At 44.2% G+C, this 22,646-nt stretch overlaps 1 protein-coding gene and 1 pseudogene across 2 annotated transcripts in view; one reads left to right on the top strand and one right to left on the bottom strand.

The window, feature by feature from the left end:
* Positions 1–683: 683 nt before the first annotated feature.
* Positions 684–5,107, top strand: LOC132488199 (THO complex subunit 2-like; annotated as a pseudogene).
* A 4,532-nt stretch (positions 5,108–9,639) lies between these two features.
* The window catches only part of EVC2 (EvC ciliary complex subunit 2), a 155,304-nt gene continuing 142,297 nt past the window's right edge, over positions 9,640–22,646 (bottom strand). For both annotated transcript variants that reach the window (XM_060104248.1, XM_060104257.1), the window contains 3 exons: positions 18,447–18,643; positions 15,579–15,680; positions 9,640–12,677 (listed from right to left, as the gene is read on the bottom strand). In XM_060104248.1, the coding sequence (XP_059960231.1) occupies positions 12,407–12,677; positions 15,579–15,680; positions 18,447–18,643 (570 nt within the window). In that variant the 3' untranslated portion in view covers positions 9,640–12,406. The remainder of the gene's footprint in view (positions 12,678–15,578; positions 15,681–18,446; positions 18,644–22,646) is intronic.

The following is a 22,646-nucleotide window of genomic DNA, read 5'->3' on the forward strand; positions in this document are numbered from 1 at the left end:
TGATATCCTTCTCCAGGAGAGGGACATCGTTTTCCTCACCTGGAGGGGACTGTAATCGGAAATGGTCAGGAGCCCCTACTCTGGTCCAGTCTCCTTATTCCAGTGTCACATGGTGAGTCTCTAACTGAATTTAAGGTGCTCCACCTTGGCCAGGTGGATTCATGGCTGTTTCTCAGATGAGCCTCAGGCCTACTTTCACTGGAACTTTATGCCGGGGACTGGAACATTCAAACTCTGGGATGAAATGGACAAATGCCTTCAAAGATACAAACTACCAAAGCTCACTCAGGAAGAACCAGATAACTTGAAAAGTCCTATATCTATTAATGAAATTAAAGTTGTAGTTATAAACTTTCCAGCCAGGGAAAAAGAAGGCCATGAATTCAGGACTTGATAAAGGGCTATCCAGCCTGGACAAGGCAATCAGAGTTGCCACCACAATTTACCGAGTGCCAGGGTCAGTGCTAAGCATCTTCCTATACATCTCACTGCATTCTACAACAGCCCTGAGAGGGGGTGGTGTTTTCTACCTTTTACAGGTAAGGGCAGGGTCTTGGAGAGATGAGCAGACTCGCCCAACGTCACGCAGCTAATTATGAGCACACAGACGCGGCTCCCGGCATTCCCGTGGGCGGTGCTCCCCTTTGACCGCTCACTAGCGTTTTGCTACTAGTGAGGGGAAGATGGCGGATGCAGCTGTCGTGGATCCCGTAGAGTGGATAAAGAACTGGGAGAAATCAGGGAGAGGTGAATTTTTGCATTTATGCCGGATCCTCAGTGAAAATAAAAGCCATGATAGTTCAACTTATAGAGATTTCCAGCAAGCTCTTTATGAGTTATCATCCCATGTCATTAAAGGAAATCTAAAGCATGAACAGGCATCTAATGTTCTTAATGACATTAGTGAATTTTGTGAGGATATGCCCTCCATTCTTGCTGACGTATTCTGCATATTAGATACTGAGACAAATTGTTTAGAAGAAAAAAGCAAGAGAGACTGTTTTACACAATTCGTAGTAGCATGTTTGTATTTCGTTTCAGACACACCTCTAAAGGAACGCTTGGATCCAGAAACATTGGAATCGTTGGGGCTTATCAAACAATCACAGCAATTCAATCAAAAGTCAGTTAAAATCAAGACACAACTCTTTTATAAGCAGCAAAAATTTAATTTGTTAAGAGAAGAAAATGAAGGTTATGCCAGGCTGATTGCTGAATTGGGGCAAGATTTATCTGGAAATATTACTAGTGATTTGATCTTAGAAAACATCAAATCTTTAATAGGATGCTTTAATCTGGATCCCAATAGAGTTCTGGATGTCATTTTAGAAGTGTTTGAATGCAGGCCAGAACACAATGACTTCTTTATATCTTTATTAGAATCTTACATGAGTATGTGTGAACCACAAACACTGTGTCATATTCTTGGGTTCAAATTCAAGTTTTACCAGGAACCAAATGGAGAGACTCCTTCATCTTTGTACAGAGTTGCAGCAGTACTTCTACAATTTAATCTTATGGATTTAGATGATCTTTATGTACATCTTCTTCCAGCTGATAATTGCATTATGGATGAACACAAACGAGAAATTGTAGAAGCTAAGCAGATTGTTAGAAAACTTACAATGGTTGTACTGTCTCCTGAGAAAATTGACAAACGAGAGAAAGAAAAGGAAAAAGAAGAGGAGAAAGTGGAGAAGCCACCTGACAACCAAAAACTTGGTTTGTTGGAAGCCTTGTTAAAGATTGGTGATTGGCAGCATGCACAGAACATTATGGATCAGATGCCTCCATACTACGCAGCTTCACATAAACTAATAGCCCTTGCTATTTGCAAGCTTATTCATATAACTATTGAGCCTCTCTACCGAAGAGTTGGCGTTCCTAAAGGTGCTAAAGGCTCACCTGTTAATGCTTTGCAAAATAAGAGAGCACCAAAACAAGCAGAGAGCTTTGAAGATTTGAGGAGAGACATCTTCAATATGTTCTGTTACCTTGGTCCCCACCTTTCTCACGATCCCATTTTATTCGCAAAAGTGGTGCGGATAGGCAAGTCATTTATGAAGGAGTTTCAGTGTGATGGAAGCAAACAAGAAGATAAAGAGAAGACGGAAGTTATCCTTAGCTGCTTGCTTAGCATTACTGACCAGGTATTACTTCCATCTCTTTCTTTGATGGACTGCAATGCTTGTTTGTCTGAGGAACTGTGGGGAATGTTTAAAGCATTTCCATATCAGCATAGATATCGTCTGTATGGCCAGTGGAAGAATGAAACTTACAACAGTCATCCACTTTTAGTAAAAGTTAAAGCTCAAACAATAGACAGAGCCAAATATATCATGAAGCGTCTAACCAAGGAAAATGTGAAGCCCTCTGGAAGACAAATTGGGAAGTTGAGCCACAGCAATCCAACCATTTTGTTTGATTATATCTTGTCACAAATACAGAAGTATGATAACTTAATAACACCTGTAGTAGATTCATTGAAATACCTCACTCCTCACTTCATTGAATTATGACGTCTTGGCCTATTGTATCATTGAAGCTTTAGCTAATCCAGAAAAGGAGAGAATGAAACATGACGACACAACCATCTCAAGCTGGCTTCAGAGTCTGGCTAGTTTCTGTGGTGCAGTTTTTCGTAAATATCCAATTGATCTTGCTGGTCTTCTTCAATATGTGGCTAATCAGCTAAAGGCAGGCAAAAGTTGTGACCTGCTTATATTGAAAGAAGTGGTACAGAAAATGGCAGGCATAGAAATTACAGAAGAAATGACAATGGAGCAACTAGAGGCCATGACTGGTGGAGAGCAACTAAAAGCTGAGGGTGGTTACTTTGGCCAGATAAGAAACACTAAAAAATCCTCCCAGAGATTAAAGGATGCACTATTAGACCATGATCTTGCTCTTCCTCTCTATTTGCTTATGGCTCAGCAGAGGAATGGGGTAATCTTTCAGGAAGGTGGAGAGAAACATTTGAAACTTGTGGGAAAGCTCTATGATCAGTGTCATGATACCCTGGTACAGTTTGGTGGGTTTTTAGCATCTAATCTAAGCACAGAGGATTATATAAAGCGAGTGCCTTCAATTGATGTGCTCTGTAATGAATTTCACACACCCCATGATGCAGCATTTTTCCTGTCTAGGCCAATGTATGCACACCATATTTCGTCAAAGTATGATGAACTTCAAAAATCAGAGAAGGGAAATACACAGCAACATAAAGTTCACAAGTATATTACATCATGTGAAATGGTGATGGCTCCTGTCCATGAAGCAGTGGTTTCCTTACATGTTTCCAAAGTCTGGGATGACATCAGCCCTCAATTCTATGCCACATTCTGGTCATTGACAATGTATGACCTTGCAGTTCCACGTACCAGCTATGAACGGGAAGTCAATAAACTTAAAGTCCAGATGAAAGCAATTGATGGCAATCAGGAAATGCCTCCAAATCAAAAGAAAAAAGAGAAGGAGCGATGTACTGCCCTTCAGGACAAGCTTCTTGAAGAAGAAAAGAAGCAGGTGGAACACGTACAGCGAGTGCTACAGAGACTGAAACTGGAAAAGGAGAACTGGCTTTTAGCAAACTCTACCAAAAATGAGACCATCACAAAATTTCTACAGCTGTGTATATTTCCTCGATGTATTTTTTCAGCAATTGATGCTGTTTACTGTGCTCATTTTGTTGAATTCGTACATCAACAGAAAACTCCGAATTTTTCCACACTTCTTTGCTCTGATCGAGTTTTCTCTGATATAATTTACACAGTTGCAAGCTGTACTGAAAATGAAGCTAGTCGATATGGAAGATTCCTTTGCTGCATGTTAGAGACTGTGACCAGGTGGCACAGAGGTAGAGCCACATATGGAAAGGAATGTGGAAAGTATCCAGGATTTCTTACTATATTACGGGCAACTGGTTTTGATGGTGGAAATAAAGCTGATCAACTAGACTATGAAAATTTTCGACACGTTGTACATAAATGGCATTACAAACTAACCAAGGCCTCGGTACATTGCCTTGAAACAGGCCAATGTACTCACATCAGGAATATCTTGATTGTGCTAACAAAAATACTTCCTTGGTACCCAAAAGTTTTGAATCTGGGTCAGGCTTTGGAAAGAAGAGTGCATAAAATCTGCCAAGAGGAGAAAGAGAAGAGGCCAGATCTATATGCATTGGCTATGGGCTACTCTGGGCAGTTGAAAAGTAGAAAGTCATACATGATACCTGAAAATGAGTTTCATCAAATAGACCCCCCTCCGAGGAATGCAATTGCCAATATATAAAATGGCACTGGATTATCTTGTATTCCTGTAAGTGGCTTTGGACTTTATTCTGGCATGCTGTTAAGTCACTTGAGATCAGTTTAAATTGTTTGAGGCTTGTTTTCCTCTTCTTTTTTTTTTAATGGTTTTATCAAGATAGAATTTACATACCATAAAGTTCACCCACTTAAAGTGTACAGTTCCCTGTGTTTTTAGTATATTTACAGAGTTGTGCAATCATAGCTATAATCTAATTTTATAAAATGTGCATTACCTCAAAATGTATCCATCAGCCATCACTCTCCACAATCCCCATGCTCCTGCCCACCCCCCCATGATTCCAGGCTACTACTAATCTACTTTCTGTCTCTATAGATTTGTTGAGACTTGCTTTTAAGCTTTCTTATGGTGAATCCAGAACAGTTAATTTATTCCCATTACCAAGGCAAGATCCATCAGAAGACCAGCTGATGCATCATACTCTGGCTGGTGGGAATGGGAAATATTCCCAGTCCTTGGTGAGCTTTGGGAATTGTTTGGAAACTACTTATTTCTGGTGGTTCTTTCTCCCCGCTGACAGTTTACCCTCATGCGCACATGGCTCAGTATTCAGACAAAGACTCAAGGGGGCCCTTTTATTGATACTAACGTGCCCTCCCTCTTTCTCTTTCTCTCTCCCTCTCTGTGTCTCTCCTCTATATTATGCCTCGTAAATCTCAGTTGCCTCAGCCTCCCTGTATTCCGCTCTCTGTCTCCTCAGCTCAGAGAGACTGCTGGGCTCTGTTTGGGTTTTCCCTACCTGGTCTGCAGCCTTAAAACTGCCTCCGGGCACTAAGCTAGGGCAGTTATAGGGCTCCCTTCATTTATTTCCCTTTTTTTAGATATCACGGTCCCATGCTGCCTATTGCTCGATGTCTGAAAATAGTTCTTTCCTGTATTTTGGCTAGTTCTCTAGTTGTTTAAGTTGGAATTTTAAATTCAGTCTGTTACTCTATCATGGCCAGATGCCCTTTCATGTTATCTTGAAGCAAATCTCTAACAACATATAATTTCATCCATAAATATTTCAGTATGTTTCTCCAAAAGATAAGTCTTTTTTTTTTTTTTTTACCATAACTATCAATTATTCCTAGCCAATTGTTAACTCTAGGGAAAATGAAAAGTTACACAAAAAAGGAAATGTAATTAAAATGCACTACATGGGGCTTCCCTGGTGGCGCAGTGGTTGAGAGTCCGCCTGCCGATGCAGGGGACATGGGTTCGTGCCCCGGTCCGGGAGGATCCCACATGCTGCGGAACGGCTGGGCCCGTGAGCCATGGCCGCTGAGCCTGCGCGTCCGGAGTCTGTGCTCCACAACGGGAGAGGCCACAACAGTGAGAGGCCCGCGTACCACAAAAAAAAAAAAAAAAAAAAACCCACTACATGGGCTTCCCTGGTGGCGCAGTGGTTGGGAGTCTGCCTGCCGATGCAGGGGACACGGGTTCGTGCCCCGGTCCGGGGGGATCCCGCATGTCGCGGAGCGGCTGGGCCCGTGGGCCATGGCCGCTGGGCCTGCGCGTCCGGAGCCTGTGCTCCGCAACGGGAGGGGCCGCAGCAGTGAGAGGCCCACGTACCGCAACAAACAAACAAACAAACAAACAAAAACACTACATGGATCAGCTTCAAATAAAGTTTTATTAGTTATAATAACATAAATGCTGAATATTTAGTGAAAATTGAACTTTAATTGCATTAGATAACTGGAGAGGAAGGGTATGTGTGTGTTTACATGTGTATAAGAAAGCTAAATTCTTATCTGCTATAATAGAAGGTCAATATATGTTATGAATGATACAGCACTGAGAAGTTGCACTATGTTCCTAAGAGTATAAATCTTGATGCCACAAGAAACAGCTAAACAGTTGAAATTAGTTGCTCCTGGAAAAGAAGAAATTAAAGGTAAGGTGTAGTGATGAGGGGACTACAGGGGGCTGTAAGAGACTGTACTTTAATCTTAAATAGAAAAAAAGAAATACTAAAATTTGTTGTATCAGAAGTCAAAGAAACTGAAAATAGGACAACAGAAACAAATCAAGAAAACATAAAACCAGTTCTTGGAAAAGATCAATAAATCAATATATGTGTAGCCATGTTAATCAAGGGAGAGAAAAAGAGAATAAGCTCATTACATATTGGAAATGAAAGAGTGGTCATCACAACTATTCTTTTGGACATTAAAAGGAAAATGAAGGAATATTTTCCAAAACTTTATGCTTGCACATTTGATAACTTATATGAAATGGACCAATTTCTCAAGAGACACACTCTACCAAAACTCACACAAGAAATAACAATGTAAATAAGCATATGTCTATTAAGGTAACTGAATCAATAATTAATACCCTTCCAAAACAGAAAGCACTAGGCCCAGATGGATTCACTGGTGAAACTATTCCATATGATAATTATTATTATTCAAGGAAGAAGTGATACCAATTCTCTACAATCTCTCCCAGATAGTAGAAGCAGAGGAAACACTTTGTATATCATTCTATGGGACCAGCATTACCTTAATATCAGATAAAGATATTATAAGAAATGAAAACAACAAACCAATATCTTTCATAAATGCAGATGCAAAAATCCTCAACAAAACATTAGCAAATCGAATCCAATAAGAGTGACATCTTTAAAATAGTGAAAGAAAAAAATTTAAACACTAGAAACCTAGAACTCTATAGTCAGTAAAAATAGCTTTTGAAAATGAAGGCAATAAAGAGACTTTTAACACAAAGTGTGAGAAAACTCATCACCAGAAAACTTGCACTAGAAGAAATATTATGGGACATTTCTTAGGAAGAAGGAAAGTGATACAAGATGGAAATATGGATCTACATAAAAGAAAAATGAGCACCAGAAGTTGCAAATATTTGTAAAAACATATTTTCTAATTTTAAGTCTTTAAAAGATAACTACATATAAAAAGTAAAATATCATCAACGTACGTGGGAGTTTAACACAAATAGAAGCAAAAATGTGGTTAACAATAGCAGAAAGGATAGAGAAGGGAAATGGAAGTATAGTGCTGCAAGATTCTTACACTATATGTGAAGGTACATAATACTATTTGAAGATGGAATATAAGTAAAAAATGTAAATTGTAAAACCTAGGACAGCCTCTAAAAAAAATATATGATAGGATTTCCCTGGTGGTGCAGTGGTTAAGAATCTGCCTGCTAATGCAGGGGACATGGGTTCAAGTCCTGGTCTGGGAAGATTCCACATGCCACAGAGCAACTAAGCCCATGCACCACAACTACTGAAGCCCGTGTGCCTAGAGCCCCCGCTCTGCAACAACAGAAGCCACTGCAATGAGAAGCCCACGCACTGCAACGAAGAGTAGCCCCCACTCACAGCAACTAGAGAAAGCGCACGTGCAGCAGTGAAGACCCAACCAGCCAAAAATAAATAAATAAAGTTAAAAAAAGAAGTATGATAATAATCCAACAGAGAAAATAAAACTGAATCATAAAAGATACTCAATACCAAAAAGGCAGGAATGGAGGAAAAAGAGAACAAATAACATATCAAAGAATGGAAAACGAAATAGCAATTTGGTAGATTAAAAGGCAAACACAACAAATATCAACAAATACATTAAATATAATGGTCTAAACACCCCGTTAAATAAAAGGCAGAGATCTTTAGCATCACCCCCACAGCCTGTAAGGAAACTCTGGGAGTCAGTGATGGTTCATCTCCTGGGGCTGGAGGAGGAATCCCCTTCCCCTGAACATGTTACCACACAAATGAAGTAGGGGTGCAGTAAAATTAGGGAGGAAGTACTCTCAGGTGGGTGAGAAATGGTGGTTCCCATATACATTAATGATGAGTAAGGTCATTTCATAGCAGGTTATCTGTCAAATAAGAATAATAACATCTCCTCTACCTGGTCTTCTTGAGGATTAGGAAAAACTTAGATAAATATTCAAGTGATGTGCCTGATCCAGAGAAGGCAAACTCAAGAGTAATGGTGTTAGTGTTGTTGGTGGTGGTGGAATGGTTGCTGGTAATTTTGGCAAACAAAGGCCAGACAAGCAAGGATGCACACAAAGCAGGAATAGAATTATCTCCTCACTCCCTACCTGTAGCTGTGTATTGGAAGACAGAAGCCAATAAAAAGCTCAAGTAACTGCTTCTACTCCTGGCCCATCCTCCATAAGACCTTTAGAGTCCCTTTCTAAAACAAATCATATAATGTCACTCCTCTGTTTACAAACTTTCTAAGACAACAATAGCTAGCATTTATTGTGTGTTCCCTGTAGCAGACACATTACAGTATCACTTCATTAATCCTATAAAACAGGTGAGGGAAACAGAGGTTCACAGAAATCAGGTAGCTTCTCTAGGGCCACAGAGTAAATGGCAGATCCAGGAGGCAAACCCAGATCCACCTTCTTCTTTGTGTCTCATTGCCAATCAATGGCTCCGTGAAAAGTAGAGGATTCCCCCATAGACACAGGTAGGAAGGTTATTAGTGGACAATTCATGGAGGTCTTGTAGGCATTGAAAAGTTTTTGGAGGTCTTTCAGCAAGGGAGTGACTCAGATATGGCTACCATAGAACAAATTGGCTTGAGCCAACCTGGAGAGAAGGGATGTGGCTGGCACCATCCAGGAGAGAGGTGGCCTGGGAAGGAGCGGAGGGGAGGAAGAGGGCATAGATGTGAAGGTTAATGCAGCAGCCCAATCAGCAAGACGTAGTCATCATATTTGGGGGTTGAAAACAGGAAGATGTCTAGGATGACTTGTAGGTTTCTGACTTGGTACCATCTACTCAGAGATGGGACATCCCATAGTGGAACAGGTTTTATAGGAAGCCAATGGGTTCAGGGTTGGACAGGCATCTGTGACAAATGTGTCTGGAGCCCAAGAGGAAGTCCAGTCTGGAAATAAAGATTTGGGGTCAAAAGCTTAAAGCTGTTCCCAAATATCCCCAGTCAGGTTTCATCTCACTCCCAAATTCCCACAGCATGGTTTTCATAACTCTATTTTATCCCTTGCGCTTAACGATGATTTATTTTTGTGTCTGTCAACTTAACTAGACTGAACTCTTAGAAGACATAATCCATGGGACACTGAGCCTCAGAGAGGTTAGCAATTTTCTCAAATTCTCCCAACCTGTAAGTAATGGAGCCCCATCTTGAAATGAAGTCCTCTCCACTCAAGTTCCCTGGAGCTTCTCTCTTATGAATAGGCTTCCATGTATTGTGGCAGGTACAGCCCTTCTAGAAGGGTCACTAACTTCATGTAGGGTGAAAACAGGAATGAAAGGAACCACAAAGCTCAATTTTGTGAGTATGTAAAAACATAATAAATAAGCTACATTTATTGCATATCAACATTTTATTGAACACCAACATTTTATATAATATCCAATATCTTCACTCTTTGTGACATCCCTACCCTAAGGTAGGTATTAGGACCCCCGTTTTACAGATGAGAAGACTAAGGTTCAGAGTGGTAAAGTGACTTGCTTAAAAGTTGTAGAGCCAGGATTTAAACCTGAGCTACCTGATTCCAGGAGCACAAGATTTCCCTATCACATCTTTGTCTTTCTCATGCAGTGAGTTTAGAGAAATTAAATCAATAGCTAGTCTTTGTCTATTAACATAAGGAGTTATTATTAGGTTCAAATGCTGTATTTTGAATAGCTTGAGCACCTCCTGTTGTTGCTAATAATCTATTCAATCAGCCTTCAGCCCATAATTTTGAGCTATTTTTTCGAATCCTTATGTGCAATCTATTTTCAACCATGCATAATTCTAGCAGAGTCCTAGAATCAGGAAATTAGTAGAAAGGCAGATGGGTCACCTTCAAGGACTACAGAAGGACATAGATGTGGCAGGTGCACAACACCACCAAACACTTTACTGATCCAGTTTCATCTAATCCTCATAACAAGGGATTCTCATCATCCTTTTGTTGATGAAGAATATGAGGCTCTGAAAGGTCAGGTGACTTCCACAGGACACACAGCTCACGAGCAACAGAGCAGGATCTGAACTTAAGTAAGCTTACACCAAAGACCATGCATTTTCCACTCCACTATCCTGTGTGAAAATCACTGCTCTTTCTCTCCTCTCTCTTCTCACTTGAGCTTCTGATGGGAAAACTGACCCCATCCACTCTTCTCTCCTGCATTTGAACTGCTTACTTGTGCATATCTGCTAATGCAGAGATATGGCCAACTGGCAGCCACTATGATGGTACACAGCTGCCCCCTGGAAGAAGTGCAACCCCAGGCAAAGATCCCTGATCACCATGCTGCACGCATGCTGATGGGAAACTGCAAATAAGACTTGGCCTTCAGGTTGCCAAAGGCAATGCGATGTCTCATGGCAGGTAAGGGTTTGAAAGCTAGGAGACTTGAGTTCAAAGTGAGGATTCCTCCCTTACACATGGTGTGATCACAGGCAAGTTACTTAAACTTTCTGAGTCTGTTTCCTTGGCTGTAAAATGGGAGTAGTGATCCTCATCTGCTGGGTATTGTCAAGGATTAAGAAGTGGGTTCAGGGCTTCCCTGGTGGTGCAGTTGTTGAGAGTCCGCCTGCCGATGCAGAGGACACGGGTTTGTGCCCCGGTCTGGGAAGATCCCACATGCCGCGGAGCGGCTGGGCCCGTGAGCCATGGCTGCTGAGCCTGCGCGTCCGGAGCTTGTGCTCCGCAACGGGAGAGGCCACAACAGTGAGAGGCCTGTGTACCGCAAAAAAAAAAAAAAAAAAAAGAAGTGGGTTCAATGAAAAGGAACAAAGTTGGGTCATTTGTAGAGACGTGGATGGATCTAGAGACTGTCAGTCATATAGAGTGAAATAAGTCAGAATGAGAAAAACAAATATCGTATATTAACACATATATGTGGAACCTAGAAAAATGGTACAGATGAATTGGTTTGCAGGGCAGAAATTGAGACACAGATGTAGAGAACAAACATATGGACACCAAGGGGGGAAAGTGGCGGTGGTGGTGGTGGTGTGATGAATTGGGAGATTGGGATTGACATATATACACTAGTATGTATAAAATAGATAACTAATAAGAACCTGCTGTATATTAAAAAAATAAGTGGGTTCAAGTAGCTGTAAAGGTCTAGAAGCAACTCATGTAAGAGATGCTTCATCAGAATCCCTTTTCTTCTCATTGGTGACAGGATTCCCTGCCTAACCATTTCCCACACTTAGGAAAGACCCATTATAATTGTATTCTTTGCCTGGTTCTCAGAAGAGCTCATATAATGATCCAACCACACTGTGAGGATGGAGAGGGTCAGGGCACAGGAAAGCACTTTGTGCAACACGAGGACCTGTGTGCAGTCAGTTTGTTGGCAAACACCTGAGGGCAGGTATGTGTCCATTTACCAAGTCCAGGAGAAGGGACAAGGGTTTGGGGCCGTAAAGAGTTCAATGAGTCCTGACTTTGTTACTTATTGGCTTTATGATCTTTCCTAAATCCCCTTACCTTCTTAAGCCTCTGAGTTTCCTGATTTGAGTTGGATATGGTATCGCCCAGTGGCTGGCACATCTTCTGGCCCCTGGAAAGATGGAGGGCAAATTTCCATTGAACATCACAACGTGAGGGCCAAAACCAAGAAGGGATTAAAAATAAATGGTTCCTACAGAAAGCAAAGACGAGTTCCCTTGAGAAGAGCTTTAGGGAAAATGCTCTTCTTTCAAAAGCTCCCTTGATAAAAATAGAATATGTAACAAACACACAATGTGAGAGAAGAGAGAGAGCCTTGCCTTCAGTATACAGCCCACTCTTCAGCCAGGTGTTGTGGGGATGTGAATTAGGGTCCTGGGTCTCCTCTAGACCCTCAGCAAGGTGGGACTGAAAGCAATGAGGGTTCACGGGCTGGTCCCCTGTCTCTTCATGTCCCTTGCGATGCTAAAGGGAATGGGCCATCTGGGAATTCATGGGACCAGATTAAACTTAGCCCATGAAAGTCATGGTGAGGGAGGGAGAGTGGATGTATCTGTTCTCTGCAAGTGCAATTAATACCTGCAAGTTGTACATTATAAACACACACACACACACTCATGTGGGCAGGAGAAAACAAATCTTTCTGTCTTCAGACTCCTTGGGGCTTTCCTTTGGGCTAGTTCATGCCCAAGGCCCAAGTGGCCTTTTTGGCATTCAGAAAGTTCTTCTTCTTTTTCCTGGGAGGAAGGTGCAGTGAGATCTCCGGCTCCTTTGGATTTCTGAAGATAAAGAGCTTTTCACCAGTGTTTAATAAATCAATGGTTTCTGCTCCTACAATGGGCACCGGGGCCAGTTCACCAATGGACTCCAGTGACAGGTGTGGCCAACTTCGTTTTCCAGAGAATATCACCCTCTCTCTGAGAGGGGGACACGTCTTCTTTAATATGCTAAAGGAAGAACAGAAGATCAGATACGACATTTTTGGCAACTGACTCTCCCAAGTGTCCTGAAAGAGTTCTCTAGGAAAACCCCCTTTTGTCCCTAGGACCCCAATCAAGTGTCTTTTAAAGAAAGGTTTTCCCCTGTGGTTGCCAGGTTGCCCCTGAGATTAGCTGAAGCCTGTAGCAGTGGTGGCTGCAGACAGCTCTCACCAACTCATGACTGTTCACTTTTGTGGAGTTTTGTGAGCCTGTTGTCATCGTATTGTCAGCACAGAATCAGCCATGGTGGGAGTGTTTCACACCATGGAAACTAAGTGCTACAAATCAGAGCTCCCATCTCCCCCCAGACAATTGTGAGACATTTCCTAGGACACCCCTGCCTGTGGGCTTCACACTAAAAGCAGGCTGATAAAACCCGATTATAAAGCAACAGTTAGAAGTTAGGTAAAATGTGTTTGAAATAGAACAGAGCAACATGCTTTGGGAATATCCTGTAAAAGGATTGCTGGAATCCTGCGCATAAGCAGTCCATCCCCTAAATCCTGGCTGCTCTTGATAATGGTTCTGACTCCTTCTGAGAGTGCTATACAACCTGAAAGCCACAGGGTCCTTTGCCCAAGTGGTGCAGGACGAGGCCATGTCACTGGGGGTCGACCTACTGGAGGCCACTGGTAGGCTCGTGGGCCCTTCCTGAACAGGTGTGGCTAATGAGGCTCCATCCCCCTCACCACGAACTCCTGCCCTGGCAGCTGCATGATCTGAGCAAGGACTCAAAGGCAACTCAGACTGATTCACAGTCTCTCCTCCTCCCACCATTGTACACAGCATCTCAAGGCAAAAAGGCGAGTACAGTGATCCAAGACAGTGGCGCCAGGGTTCTCCTGATCTGTACTAGCCCACTTGTCTCAGTGTAGCCCAGGAAGGCATTCAGCAGCCCCATCCCCATGCTAATCTAGAACAACCGACTTCTGTTCCTTAGTGGAGCGCTTTACAGTTATACAGCTTGAATTTAATTTTCTTGGTTTGGGCTCAATACCCTGATCTAATTTCTCTGGGACTAAATTCTGATACCTGGCCCATTATCAATGGCTCCCAGATTTTTATCCATGGACTATTTGGGAAGATTGTCTCTGCGGCTTCACCGGAGCCCTGAGAAATTATGGAAGGGGCAGGACACTTCTCTTGGACATCCTCTGTTTCCAGAGCACACTTTGGTTATCACATTTTAACCTTTTAACCTTTTAATAAGACCTGCTAATATTGTAGGCAACTGATAATGTCTATTTTATTTCTTTGATGAATCACTAATCACGCTGGAACACTTTTTGTACTTTTATACATTAATTATACTTCCTCTTTTGTTTCTATTTTGTTATAGTATCTCTGTTCATGTTCTTTCCCCTACACATGTACTAGGGTTTTCATGTTCTGATCAACGCATAATACTAATATTTTCTATGTTGCTTTTGTTGCAAGTGTTTTTCCCAGTCTGTTTTCTGTTTTTTTGTTTTTTTTTTTAAAAGTAAGGGACTGTCCCTTATTCTCCCACGTACACCAGTGCCTATGTTAAATGGTCTAACATAACTCTTGTGACTCTTGTTACCCTTTTTCCAACTCTCTAGTGCGAAACACGCGAGACCCTTGGTCTGTTGTTTGTAGCACCCTAAAACCGCTGTGCCTCTAACTTTCCTCTGCTCTCCAGGTGTGCAATCACCACAGCTGAAAGAGAAGGCACTCAAGAGAGTGAGAAGAGCGCTGGCCTGGAAGTACAGGGAAATAAAGGGGTTGGTTACATGGCCCTAAATCCCACGGTCACTTTCAACAGCTGCAGGCATGGGGTCTCTTCCTCTGACCTCCCTGAGCTGGTGAAGTGTGGCCGTGGGATTTCCCCCACTTTCCAGAAAGTGGGGAGGCTCAGTGCAGCAAGGTGGGAGAGGGCTTTGTGAACTATAAAGTCTGAACATTTATAAGGAATTATTCTCCTTCTAATGAGATTCCATTTAAAAAAAGCCATTAGTTAAAATAAATACTGCAGTTAAAATGCTGATAAATGACAGAACATTCTCCCACTGGTAGCTGGTGGCTATCTTCAGCTCATAAACTAAGCGCACTTTGCATTTTTTTTTATTTTTTATTTTTATTTTATTTATTTATTTTTTTTATTTATTTTTTTTTTGCTGTACGCGGGCCTCTCACTGCTGTGGCCTCTCCCGTTGCGGAGCACAGGCTCCGGACACACAGGCTCCGCGGCCATGGCTCGCGGGCCCAGCCGCTCCGCGGCATGTGGGATCTTCCGGGATCGGGGCAGGAACCCGTGTCCCCTGCATCGGCAGGCGGACTCTCAACCACTGCGCCACCAGGGAAGCCCTGCATTTTTTTTTAAATTGAAGTATAGTTGATTTACAATATTGTGTTCGTTTCAGCTGTACAGCAAAGTGCACCTTTTCCATTATAGGTTATTCTTTTCCATTATATATTATTACAAGTTATTGAATATAGTTCCCCGTGCTATATAGTAAATCCTTGTTGCTTATCTATTTTATATCTAGTAGTTTGTATCTGTTAATCTCATACTCCTAATTTATCCCTCCCCACCCTGCCCCCTCTATCCCCTTTGGTAACCATAAGTTTGTATTCTATGTCTGTGAGTCTATTTCTGTTTTGTAAATAAGTTCATTTGTATTACTTTTAAAATTCCACATATAAGTGGTATCATATGATATCTGTCTTTCTCTGTTTACTTCACTTCAAACTAAGCCCACTGTGAATAAAGACTGCGGTCTTTAGGGAAGGAATATTGATATGTTTGCAGTAACCCTCCCTTTGTGGTCCCCTCCGCCTCCCCTTCCCAGCTCACAGGCAGCCTGGCTGCCCTCCTCAGCCCACCTGAGCAGATGCCCTCATTACCTCTCCTTCCTCTTGTGAGCCCAGAGCATCTTTTCTAATCCTCTGCTTATCAGTTCTCCTCGAAGTTTGCTCTCAAAGGCTTGCCACCAGCCCTGATGTTTCCTGAAGGCAAGAAGGGAGCGTTCTTATATTTTCAAAAAGAACAAAATCTTCAAGTGATGCAAAATCTTAAAAAGCACTATGGGGACTCCTTCCCTCAGTGTGACCTTTGGCTGACATGAGAAACCCTGAGAGTTTTCACGTTTGTTCTCTCACTCACTCTGTGAACACAGATAAAGTATCTTTTCTGGCCGAGTCAAGACACGGTCTCTGCCGCAAGGGGTCCCCAATCCACGGGTCACAGACAGGTCCCAGGTGACATCAGTCAGATAAAGGAAGGCTGCCGAGATGTGGGACACTTGAGCTGAATCTTGGTATCCCAGCAGGGAATGCATGGAGCATTCGAGAAGGAATGGGTTCTCTGCCTTGGCTTGTGTGCAGTCCATCTCCCCCACTGGAGTGGACACTCCATGCAGCAGGACTGTCCCTTACTCTCCCACGTACACCAGTGCCTAAGACAGTCGACATACTAGGATCTCAGTAAGTGTTCATGAATATATGAATAAGAAGGTTGAGAAGGCACAGTGGAAGCTTGGAAGGTGGGTGAGGCAGGGAGTCCTCATGCCACGTGAAGGAGTGTGATTCTCGACCAAAGAAGGGGCAGTGTATAAGGAATAGGGGGTGGGGAGATGTTCGCAGGCTTGGGCTCAAGTCAAGTCAGTAAAGATCAGTGTAGGAGAGAGTCCTGTCTATGCCTGCCTCTGGCCAAGTTCATACTCTGCCTCAGCTGGTTCACACTGCCCAGCTGGTGGAGTGAAGGACCCTTGCCCATGCTGGGCCAGACTCTCTGTCCCAGGAGTCTAGCTCTTGGGCAGAGAAGGCTGGTCCTCTGAAGGGAGCATGCAGAGACGATGGTCTTCGTGCTCTCCTTGTCCTGCCCATACAGGGACCCGGCGTACAGCTCTTCCTGGATTCTGACAGGTCCCTCACATACCCTTTCTTGCTTAGATTCATCAGTCAGTTTCTGCTGCTTAAAACCCAAGACTCTGAACTGATGGTGTGCCCAGGCACCAGCCGCTTGGGACATAGGAGTACTGACTGCCCTGCCCTCAGAGGCTATGGTGAGTGGCTTTTGACTCCAGATGTCATCCAGTCTACTTGGCCATGAGGTCAGGCTACAAAAGGGCATGCCCACGCTCCACACTCCTGGCGACAAGCCACCTGGGTGCTCCTGCTTTGTTCCACATCCACCTGCCCATGCCGGCTCACCAGCCGCCCAAACTAAACTGGCTAAAGGGGAGCCCGTAAATAAGGTCCTCGTGGGCAGCCCTCAGGCAGAGGTGACATCACTGTGACCCTGCATATTCCTGCTCCAGCGTCACCACCGACATCTGCCATCTTCATGCTCTTGCCTGACTGTGCACTGAGAGAAACCAGGCTGAGACATGCAACTCTCTGACCACACCCAGATCTCTGAACACGCCCACAACAGCCCTGACCCCACCCATACCCCAGCTCCTGTGACCACACTCACATCCAGCCCCTCGTGGTGGGCCCCACCAACTCTAGAAAGGCTCGTCCCAGCCCCTGTGGACTCCCACCCCTGCTCAACAGCTGTTGTTCCCATGCTTCTATCCTTCCTTTCACCCTAACCCTACTCTTAGCCCTCAGCTGAGTCAGGGACTCCCTTTACGAGTCAGGAAAAGTAACGTACATACACACCTTTCCACACAATCATGCCATTTTGGCAGACTCATGGGCTCTGAGACACCCATCCCCAGCCTCCTGTGGGTCCTGGTTGAGGACCTTAGTTTCACTGCCTGGCCTTCCACACTTTCAGGTCTGGTCGTGGCTTTCCTTGTAGCCTCACCCCCAGCAAATTCTGCTCTCAAGTGGCACCACTTACTGCCCCAAACCCACCTTATCCACAGCCCCACTTCATGTCTTGCCTTATAAAGACCCTTAACTGATCAAACGCACACCTGAAACTTGACCCTAAAAAAAGTAGCTCTGCAGCATTATCCATAATTGAGGAAAAATGAACGCAAACTAAGTGTCCAGTAAGAGGATAACAGTTACATACACTATGCTACACACCTCAGTGGCATAATAGGCAGCTGTTAAAAATAATATCTATGGAGATGTTTCAATAACTGGGAAAAATACAAATTTTAATTTGTTAATAAAAACAGCCGAAATAGCGTCAAAATACTGTGATAATTAGAAAGTCGTCTGCACATGGACAAGAGTCAAAAGGTAATAAGCAAACTTGCCTCTGATATAAGGTTCTGAAAAGCACGACACAAGGTTGTATATACTGGGATTCCTATACACACACACACACACACACACACACACACACAATGCACACACTCATAAAACCCAGCAGAGGAAACATGTTCTGGAGGAAGAATGGTAGCAAAACGCTAACAGCCATTTTCTCCAGCTGATAGAACCATGGATATTTTTTTTCTTCTTTTTCTTTATGCATTTATTTCCTTTATGTATTTATTGTATTTATTTATTTCCTTTATTATTTATTCCTTGGGCTGTAAATATGCATATATGGCATATTTACAGCCCAAGGCAACTCATTCTCTTAAGATCCTACTGGGGAAATGAATTGGTGATGAAAAGAGAAGCTGCAGACAAGATACTTGGGTCTGCCATGACTTACACAGAGGATGCATGGCGACTCTCCTGGATGTTGTCTGTTTCTTGAGCAAAGAAATTCCCCTGGGAAGGCGGGTGTGCTTGTGCCCTGTGGTCCCGCTCCCCTCTCCCATCCGTTCTCTCTACAGGGACCTTGTTTTCCCACCCTGTACTCACCCCCTCCTGCCCAGGTCAGCCTGCACCCCACCGCTGTCACTCTCCGCTGTGTGGTCCTGATGCCTCTGGCCCACGGGATCCAGCACGGAGAGCAGCTCGGGCTGCAAGGCTGCAGGCACAGCCACGCTCAGGAGCCAACGCAGCGTGCCCCCCGGCAGCATCGTCAGCTTCGACAGGTAGGACGCCAGTCTCAGCTCCTAGAGGAGTGAATGCAGGGACTCAGAGCCTCACGGCTCTCACCTTGATGAACAGCAAGTTTTAATGGATCACAGTCTTAGGACTTTTTGTCCCAGGGAGATAAATATTTTAGTACCTCAGTCTTGAAACCATGTTCCCAAAGTCACAGAGCTGTCAAGAAAAATCTATTTGGTCAGCAGCCTTGGCTCGCCATGACATTCCCCAAGCCTTCATCCATCCCTTCCAACTACTCTCCACTCACTCATCACCACTACAGCCTGGGCCCATTAGTAATTTCTCCTTCTACTCATGTTCGGTGAGGCAATAGGGCTCAGAGGGAACAGCACAGACTGGAAACAACTGAAATGTGCCTAAATCAGTGGATGGTTAAAGAAACTGCTATGGCCATGCCACAGAATACCAGTCTGCATTGAAAGGAAAGAACTGGATGGATTGCTAGGGCATTTCGCTGCATAAAAAGAGCCAGGCCCCGCTGTACTTCCACGTGAATAACATTCCAGAGGTGACAAAATTTAGAGATGGGGAACAGAGCATTAGTGGCTGGGGTTAGGGGTGTGGGGGGGAAGTGGATATAACTATAAAAGTGTAGCACAAACAGATCTTTGTGGTGACCAAACAGTTCGACATCTTAAATGTGGTGTCACGCTAAACTACATGCGGTAAAATGACACAGAACTATACATGCATTTTATATGCATGTCAACTTTCTGGTTTTGATATTGTCCTAGGGTCCTGTAAAATGCAACCATGGGGGGAAACAGTGAAACAGGGATCAGGGCACTGGAACTCTCCATACTAGCTTTGCAACTTCTTGTGAACCTAAAAGTCTTTCAGAAAAAGGTTTGAAAAGGAGAGAGAGAGAGTACAGGCAGGCTCTGCACTCCCCCAGACCTGTGTTGGCTCCCAGCCCCACTGCACAGAACTGTGTGCCCTTGGGAAGTGTCTTTATTTCTCTTCGGGCCTTAGCTCCCTCATCTGTAAAATGAGGTAACAATAATACCTATGTCAAAAGGTTTTGTGAGGACAGAATGAGCTGTGATGTGTAAAACTGGTCTGTGTTAAGATGGCAAACTCACTTTCCTAGCAACAGTGTGGGCATGCCTGGCCACCTGGCCAACCAGAGACCTTCCCTGGGATTTTACACAGCAAACCCAGGAGAAAAAAGCACTTTATATAGCAAGACCAGGAGAGCTGGATGCTGAAAGGCCATCAGCTCAGGGCTGTCAGCTTTCATGTCCCTTCCTGTGTGGAATAAGCTTATGAGTGGACACAAGGAAACAGGGGAGAGAGATAGAGAAGGAGAGAGACCCACAAAGAGTCCTTTGCCAGTTGAGCCCCCAGAGCTCAGCTCTGCTCTTTGAGGGGATAGTCAGGGTATTAATATATTTTGTTTACACTCAAAGTAGTTTGAAGTGAATTTCTGTTACCTTCACCTAAAAAGAATTCTGACTTTACAAGACATCTGAGTGCCGTGCTTGACAAATCAAGGTCATTCAGTGAGTGCTGGTTGTTGCTGTTGTTACAGTATTTGTATGAGTTTCCTATTGCAGCTGTAACAGATCACCCCAAACTTGGGCTTAAAACAAACACACATTTATTCTCTTACGGTTCTGGAGGCCAGAAGTCTGAAATCAGTGTCACTGGGCTAAAGTCAAGGTCAGCCAGGCTGGCTCCTTCTGGAGGCTCCAGGGGAGAATCCCTTCCCTGGCCTTCCCTAGTGTCAGCTGCTGCCTGCATTCTTTGGCGTATGGCCCCTTCCTCCACCTTCAAAGTTCATCCTCCAATCCCTGCTTCTGTCATTGTCACATGGCCTTCTCTTCAAGCTGTGACTCCTGCTTCCCTCTTGTAAGGACACTTGTGATTACTTTTAGGGCCCACTGGGATAATCGAGGATAACACCCCCATCTTAAAATCCGTCATCACATCTGCAAAATCCCCTTTGCCATAGAAGGTCATATTCACAGGTTCTGGGAATTAGGACTTAGACATGTTTGGTGGGCCATTGTGCCAGATTATTAGTACACTTATTCATTCAACCAACACCACGATGGAGTCCTACTGGGCGCCAGACCCTGTTCCACGCACTGGAGGCAGAGCAGTAAGTAACACAGACAAAGTCTCTGCCTTCACGAGGCTCACAGTCAGGTCAAAGAGACAGATGGTAAGCCTACAAAGAAACACCGTATCAGGCAGTGTAGGTGCCAGGATGCAAAACAAGGCAGGATAAAGAGACAGAGGGTGAGGGGCGGGGGTGGCTGATATTTGAGACGGGTAGTCAGGGAAGGCTTCTCCGAGGAGGTGACGTCTGAGAGGGACCTGAATGAAGTGAGGAAGTGAACCATGGGCACATGGAAGGGAAGAGCTTTCCAGGCAGAGGGAAGGCAAGGGCGAAGACCCTGAGGTGGGGATATCCTTGGCATGTTTCATGGAGAGCGAAGGAGGCCAGTGTGGCTGGCATGGACCGTGTGAGAAGGAGAGTGGCAACAGTTAAGTTGGGACAGGTGGCGGGGGATCAGCTCATACGGACCTTTTCATCGTAGGGAGGATTTTGACTTGTCTTCATGGTGAGCTGGGGAGTCATTGCAGGAATTTAAGCAGTGGGAATGGCATGAGCTGATTCTCATTTTTGAAAGATTACTTTGGATGACACAGGGGCCATGAACCATCTGCAACAAGTGAGGTAGCAGAGGGGCGGCATCTCAGGCAAGAGATGGTAGCTGTGTGAGCCAGAGTGGTGGAGGGGAGGTGGTGAGAAGTGGTGGGACGCGGGAGACACTTTGATGGTAGAGCCAACAAGGTTCATTGAAAGACAAGAAAAAGGATGACTCCACCATCTTTCACTTGGGCTGCCGGGTAACTGGTGTCATTTACTCAGATGAGTGGAGCAAACCTGGGACAGGGGACTGTCAGTCACTCGGAGTTCTGTTTGGACAGGTGAAGTCACTAATGGCGATGTCAAGTCTCAAGTTCAGGGCAGGGGTCTGGAGCTAAGATTAGATGGAAATCAGTGTGGTGATGACATCAGCAAGGGAGTGAATGTAGATGAGAGGGAATGAGGTCCAACAACCGAGTCCTCAGGCTCCCAACGTCCAAAGGCCACGATGCATCCAACATAGGGGCTTGACCACAGGTAGCCAGAGGGCTGGGAGAGAACCAGGTGTCCAGGGTTTGGAAGCCAAGGAGGGAACATATCCAAGAAAAGGGCTGTGGATCAAGTGCCACAGAGAGGTCAAGAAAGACAAAGACATGGACTTGACCATTGGATTTGGAAACATGGGGCTGCTTACTACTTTGACCAATGCTTTCAGTGCAGTGATGGGGAAAAGTGTTATTATAAATACCAAGCTCTTTCCTTGTGACCCATGTGTTCCTTCTGCCTATAGTACACTCTTCCCCAAAGTGCTCTCTGTCTGCCTCTCCTCAACTCATTCTTTTGGTTTCTACACCAGTGTTGGGCTTCTGTAAGCCTTTCCTGACCCCACATTCTGAGACAGATGCCTCTCCTCTGCTTTTAATCAACTCTCTTCTGTCCAATTCTTGTATAAAATTCAATTGTCCAATTTCTCATGTGTCTCTGCAGTGAGGTTTTAGAATGGGGTCAGCATCATATGCCTCTCTACCTCCTTTAACCCGGTTCCTAGCACAGAGAAAAATATCAACAGACGTGGGTCGAATAAATGAAGGATAAACTCCATCAACACCCTTTAGACTCACTTCTTCCTGAGGCAGAGGAGTAACCCTTCATCACTGGGATCCCCACTGGTGAATATGGGGACCCACCGGCCCACTGCCATGGCTCTCCCAGCTCTGAAGCTTTCTGATCAATAAAATAATCCTTAACACAGGTCAGTTAACTGGGTCAAGTCTTCCTGAAGGTGGTGACATAAAAAGCATCTGTGTAGGTCACTTCTAGAGACTGAAATGAATCACAAAGCAATGTGGGGACCGGCTGTTCATGCAGAAGATGGTGGCAGAAAGACCAGGCTTAACAGCAGGCCCTGC

Source organism: Mesoplodon densirostris, chromosome 1, assembly GCF_025265405.1.
Source record: "Mesoplodon densirostris isolate mMesDen1 chromosome 1, mMesDen1 primary haplotype, whole genome shotgun sequence".
In the NCBI taxonomy this organism is placed as follows: domain Eukaryota; kingdom Metazoa; phylum Chordata; class Mammalia; order Artiodactyla; family Ziphiidae; genus Mesoplodon; species Mesoplodon densirostris.